Source organism: Lipotes vexillifer, unplaced genomic scaffold (assembly GCF_000442215.2).
Source record: "Lipotes vexillifer unplaced genomic scaffold, Lipotes_vexillifer_v1.1 scaffold4, whole genome shotgun sequence".
NCBI classification, from domain to species: domain Eukaryota; kingdom Metazoa; phylum Chordata; class Mammalia; order Artiodactyla; family Lipotidae; genus Lipotes; species Lipotes vexillifer.
This window is the reverse complement of record NW_006785876.1, coordinates 4,374,786-4,381,321: the sequence shown is the minus strand read 5'-3', so window position 1 is coordinate 4,381,321 and position 6,536 is coordinate 4,374,786. Positions and strand designations below refer to the sequence as shown.

Sequence of the window (6,536 nt, the reverse complement as noted above, 5' to 3'; positions counted from 1 at the left end):
TGTGTGTCATGTTGGACACACATTTGTCCTTAGCAAGGAGAGAAACTTGACAGCAGGACACCACTATAAAAGACATTAAGGGATCCATCCACTGATTCAATTATTCTAGCCGTAATTATTCTAACTTCTGTTAGTTATATGAGGACAACTTCCACTTTATGTATCGATTACTGAAGAATCTTGATATCCTGACTGCTACTACCTATTGGTGGTGGTGGAGAGCAATTAAACCATAAAGTAGGGAGTCTAATAAATAAATAAATAAATAAATAATAAAAATAAAATAAAATAAAATAAAGTAGGGAGTCTAAGTATAAATTCTAGGCCCCAGAGGAAAATTTAAGGAGTCTTACACCCTTACCCCAGGAAGTTACCCCTCTGTTAGTTTCCCTAACAATTTGGGTAGAGTCACACAGGAACTCAAAAGGGCTTAGTGGGGCTGATTTTACAGATAAGGTTACAATTTGGTCAAACGTGTGAATCCAAAGAGAAACATGTTAATTCTGGAACAAGTTTTATGTAAAATAGTTTTTTATTTTTTTCATTTCTTACCTATCCCTTAGCCTTCTCGTTCCTGCAGAAACAAAAGAAATGTAACGATTAAAGAAAAATTCCTGCAGATTGAGGCACATTTATCTAACTTTTAAATGACCTCATTTTTCCTTCCTCAGTTAAGGGCCCATGTGAGGGGAGCAGGGAGGGAGGGCGGAGATGTTCATGACTAAACTTTCTCCTTGACCAATTTTGTTTAACTTGCAATTTAGAAAGGCTGATCAGTTAAAATCCTACCCCCTCACTGACAGGGGTATTCTTTGGTAATGGTATTTAATAACAGAACTCCCACTGGACATTTACTTACCCTTTTCTTCTGGGAAAAGCAGCCATTCCTCTTTGCAAAATCAAGACAATCACAGTTGCACATTTTCCCAAATCTTTGGCTGTATTGCAATGGTTGTTTCATTTTGTAATCTCCAACTAAACATTTCCTAACCATGGATTAACAATATAGTTACTGACTGGTTTCTTTTAACAGTATTTATCCAACATAACAAAATAAACTGCAATTTGTTATACTTTTTTTTTACAAAACATTTTATAAATATTTTTACAAAATGTATACAAAGCAATTTCAAGTGAGACATACTATACAAATGAAGGTATTTAAGCAAATAAAGCCCACACCACACTGACAGTGAGTGACGCGTCCTCTTTAAGTCAAGTCAGTCTGTAAGGCCTCCCTAATCTAACAAAGTCTGCTAAATTCTTCAGCGCTAAAATAGTTCTTTTTCGTAATTGCCAGTTTAAAATTTGCTTTATCTTTAGGCAGTACTTAAGGACACAGAAAATCAAATGCTTAATAACAAATTCACACTTTTCCACAACAGAAAAAAAAAAAAAGAAAAGAAAATGATTTTTGTTACTGAGTATGAGTAGCTCTAAAACTTAACTTTGACTAATGAATCTGAACAACTGAATGTTGGCCATCCGAGGCTGAGCTCTCACCCTCCACCAGAGGGGGCCTCGACATGCGAGTTATGACCTAATCACAGGAGTAAAATACATTTCATAATCGTCATTTGTCATTATCTAGAATCTTTCCTCCATAAAAAGTAAACTTACATACAAGGACACAAAAATCTACAAGTTTCATTTTGGTAAATTAGGCTCTCCGTTTTCTAGACAAGTGTCAAGGCTTAAAAAACCCTTTAAGATGGTATATCGAAAAGTTGGGACTGGGGTAGCAGGGCAGGGTAGGGAAGAAAGAGAGGTGACAAATGTACATGGAGCTTATCTTGTCTCTTAAGAATTCCACTGATTCAGTAATTAATGTAAACTCATTAGTAGCCTCCGTGAAGGCTTCTAGGTATAAATTTCCACAATGAGAAGAATTTGATCAGGAGGGACCATCTTTAAGTCTTGCTAGGAATTAGGGGAGCATGAGCCCTAAGAGAAGAGCCTATGAAATCATGGGGTTCAGGGCAGGGTGTTACCCCAGGGCTACCCAAACGGAAAGTTCCAACTGGCAATACCAACTTATCTTTCTAATATGTTACAATACAGGAAGAAGGGGAAATCTGCAACTTGGACATTGGCACAAATAAGGAAAACATGGTCACCGTAAAATGGCCCAGATTTTCCAATTTCTATTGGCTCAGGGGTGGGAGTGGGGAGAAGGTGTTTTGCTTTTGTGAAGACTGGCTGTCTCACAGGGTTTCTTTGTTTGGGGGACTAAGGAGCAGGGAGAGTCTAGGTCTTCTGTTACTGTGTTTTCTAGTAATCAGAAGCCTTCCTTTCCATTGCAGGCCAACCTGGAAGAGAAATGCCCAACGTGATGACAGTGGGGCCATCCCCATTCTGGGGATGGCCAGAAGCGGATCTTGGCAACATGTTAGAGTGAAGACCAGTGGGTGTGCCTCTAAAGCCAGAGAGATGGACAGAATAAATGAGAGCCCGTGCACATAACAGGGAGGGTGAGCGTGTACACACTGTCGCCAAAATGACCTCTGGATCTGAACAGCCCAGACACCCGCACGCACACATGTATGTAAGGGGGTACGTACAAAATACCATATGTAGCTTTCCCAATGCTAGGAGATACTGATGGTTACGATGACATTGAGAATGAAAGTGTCAACAGAAACGGGATGACCTGGGGCAGGTATACAAGAAAGGAAACTGGGGAAAGCTCCCTGAAAAGAAATATAAATAAATAAAGCAATAAATCACGTTCACGAACATGAACGTGGGCCAGACACAAACTATGGCAGGGACTGTCCTTTGGCTCTCAAGTGGGAATCCCGGGTCTCAGATCTTTCCTCTCAGTGGTGGGCTGGCTGGTTACCTTTGGTTTGTCTGTGTTTTGGTAATGATTGCTGCCAGGGGTGACTACTGTTCTCAGACAACAAGAAGCAGAAACAAGGCCAAAGTCCCCTTAACGTTTAAACTGAAAAATTACAACATAGTTTTCAAATGAAAATACTTTTGACGCTTGCCTATTTGTTGTGGGAGGGGTGCAAAGAGAGGTTACATGGAACAAAAGCCAGCAACCAACAAAAACATACATTGTATGTTGCCTAGATCCAATTATAGAATGCAAAACCCTTGTTTTTTCTCAATAGTTAACATATATATGCTTTTACATATATACATATTATAATCCTCATGGCTCTATCCTGGCCTCCCCTGTACACTGTGCCACTTAACTGGTTTCCATTTCCTTTTATTTCGCCTGGTGAGATTATCTCAAGTTATGCTGTCGCAACTCAAAACAAAGTATTCCCTAGATGAAACGCAACGCGGATATGCTGAAGAGGTGAGGTTTTGCTCCGAGAGCATCAGAAAAGCACTTGAACGATGAACAGGAAGCCCTGCTTGTGCGCTACAGGTGCTCACGCCAGGGCCGTGGGTCCTGGCACAGCAGCCAGGACTAATTGCTCAGAGACAGCCAAGGGGAGAGCCATGTGGTCTCCCGGCCCATGACACCCCAAGACCCCCCCCCACAAAGCCAAAATTTGGAGATGCAGTGGGATTTCTTTAAAAAGTATCTTCTATCAGTCCTGTTTGATTTTCTTTAATAAGTCTGTTCTTTTCAAATGACTTATGATTGTCAGAATTTTACCCAGGGCCTAGTGTACTGTGATCTCATTGAGTTACAGTGTTTAAAAAAAATAAAACAAATAAACAAAAACAAACAGAAAAATGACTATAAGCACTTTCAAAACACTTGAAATGTGTAGGGCCTATCAGACTGCTTTCTAACAAGGATCAGTTTCACTGAAGGATCTCCCTGTAACCACGACGAGTATTGCTCTTAAACAAAGAATGGGATTGAGATTAGAAAGAATAAGCTGTGATGAAAGATCAAGCAGGCTGGAGACAGGAGACCATTTCCATTGCTTTTGCCAGGAAAGAATGTAACTTGTCCGGGGCAGGGTCTCGGGGGCAGGTGAGGGAGGACTGCGGCTATTAACACTCTAGGATACTATTTACAGCTGCTTCTAAAATGGAGTCAGTTTCTACAATGCCTTCACTGTGGTCCGGGATGAACTTTTCCAGGCAGTTTTCCTGCGAAGCCATTGGAGAAAAGTTGGGGAAATCTAACTCAACAGAGCCGCTAACCGTGGGGTCACTCTGGGGCTGCCGGCCCGCCTTTTTGAGTTCCAAGATGTTCTTGAATGTTGTTTCTAAACTCTTAGTGAGCTGGAGATCAGGCTGGGGCTCGGCTGACCCTTTCATGATGTCTGTGTGTAAAACTTCATTCTTTGGAGAATTCCGCAAAGTCTTGTCCTGGAAGGAGCTATTACACGTCATCTCCAGGTGCGAATCTACTAGGAGGCTTGAGAGTTTGCTCTCAGGGCCATGATCTGGTCTGGACGAGTTTTTCCGGTGCCCTTCAGGGCCGGGAGAGCACTCACTGCCTTTCACGGGGTCTTTCCGGCTGGTTTTCTCTTCAGACGCACTCCGATACTGAACTGAGCCCATTTTGTCAAATTTCAGTGCTCTGCCGAGGCATTCGGTTTTTTTAGCAATGTTTCCTTCTGCGGAGACCACGATGTGATTAGGCACTAGATGAAACTCGTCATGATTTGTTGGTTCTGCCATGCCTGCTTTGGCTCTGTCTCTGCTCTGGGCCTTGGCCGTCAGATGCACAGAACTGGTTGTTTTACTGCCATGGTGGTCACTCCTGCCAAACTGTGTCTCATGAGCAGCTTTATCAAGTTTGAAGGAACAACAGAAATCAGCCTGAAAGCCCTCTGGAAATGGGAACAAAAAGAACATTAATGAAAGAATGAGACAGGACTAGACAGTAGCCCCTCAGTGGGTCAGGCGCAAAGCCACGCCACCCTACCCCACCACACCGAGTCAGCTGTTCACGGCCAGGAACGTGCAGAAGCACAGTACTTGAGGGGTGTCCTTTAAAAGGAACTGAGGCTGCAGGGCGGCAGCTTCCAGAGGAGCTTAAACCTCTTTGAAAAAGGAGCTGCTGGATGACAAATGGGAAAACCCAATGGGCAAAAAGCTCCACTTTGTCTTGGTCTCTTACTGTAGTTTTTGATCAGTTTTTTATTAAATGACTGCTTTGAAACAGTCTGAAAACAGAAATCAGATGTTAGTATCAGCCTCGTTTCTTCCTTGGAGCAGAAGGCCCTGAACAGAGGCTTTGGCGGGGGGCTACCCACTACTTGTCTGTGGGTGATGGCACTTCAGTCCCTCTAAACCCGTGGCAGGGGACCTGGCATAACTAGTGGCACTTTGCCAGGAACACAAAACGAACGATCAACATGCACCTTAAATGGTATCTGCTTGGAAGGACAGTGGGGTATGGAGGAACCGGGTCTTGAGGGTGAGTGCTGACCTGTGCCAGGCTTGAAGAGCCAAGGATGGCGAGTGAAGTGTTGGTGAGGATTTAGGGGGTTGAGGGTACGGAGGGAGGGAAGCAGGTTGCTGTTATGCAAGGGCAAAGAAAGTGTTCACTCTGGAAGTAATGAAAGTGAAATAGAGCTTTGGTGATACCTATAAAGCCACAAACGTGAATTTGTTCACTAAATCCCAAAATATGAGACCTAGGGGATACAGCCTTGAAATCAAAAAAGGTGATTCCACCCAACAAACACTGTGCAGGTACAATACAGAGGAGGACGGAGCATGCCCCTGCCCGTGTGACACCAGGCCTGAGAGGCTGTGACAAAAGAGGAGGGTTTATCCCCAAAGCCCAATTCACCCAATGGCAATAGGGGATTTCAGGTTCTAAGAAAAAGGGGCAGAAATAGATCTCACATTATTCTCTTGTTTTTTGGAAAGATATGAGGATTCTCCTAGGTATACAGCAATTCTTTAGGACTCTCCCTTTACACTGAGTATAAGGATCATGTATTCTCTTTGAAAATTTCTTAAGCCACATCAAACACAAGGCTGAACCTTAATATTTAAGTATCAGAAAAGATGTTAGAAAAATAGAAGTAAAGCCAGAGGAAAATAATATTCCAATAGGAGGGGAATGGATTAGCCAAATTATCGAATTAGTATATTAAAAATTTACTAAATATTATTTTGAAGACTATAGCAACAGGATAAAAACTTCAGATGTGTTAAATGGAAGAAAATTAGAATAACAAAATCATATCTAGCACATGACATATGATTATAATTATATTAAGTGATGTATGCAAATGGGAACCATAACTGGAAGAAAACTTGGAGAAATAAAAACATTCCTTTTCTAGGATGGTAAAAGTATGGGTAAAAATTGATATTCCACAAATTGTTATGTTATTCGATTTAAAAAATTTCAGACGCTAGAAAGAAGTATAGAGAATTCATTTTTAAAAGGCAGAATGTGGGCTGAATCTAGCACAGATGCAAATGGCAGGAAGCTGATGGGGTGCGGGAAGAGTACCAAAAAAGGAGCACTACAATCTACTAGAGCCTGTGGGCAGGGACCATGTTTCACTGATTCCCCCCCAACAATGCATTGCACATAGTGAGAAAACTCAATCATTTGCTGAGGTTTAGTTGCTTCTGGGAAGGCTTCTGAC

General features: G+C 42.0%; 1 protein-coding gene across 1 annotated transcript in view; it reads right to left on the bottom strand.

Annotated features, from left to right (window-relative positions):
• Positions 1 to 922: 922 nt before the first annotated feature.
• The window catches only part of BICRAL (BICRA like chromatin remodeling complex associated protein), a 31,405-nt gene continuing 25,791 nt past the window's right edge, over positions 923 to 6,536 (bottom strand). Inside the window, exon 12 of the mRNA XM_007458222.1 lies at positions 923 to 4,754. Within this exon, the coding sequence (XP_007458284.1) occupies positions 3,967 to 4,754 (788 nt within the window). The 3' untranslated portion in view covers positions 923 to 3,966. The remainder of the gene's footprint in view (positions 4,755 to 6,536) is intronic.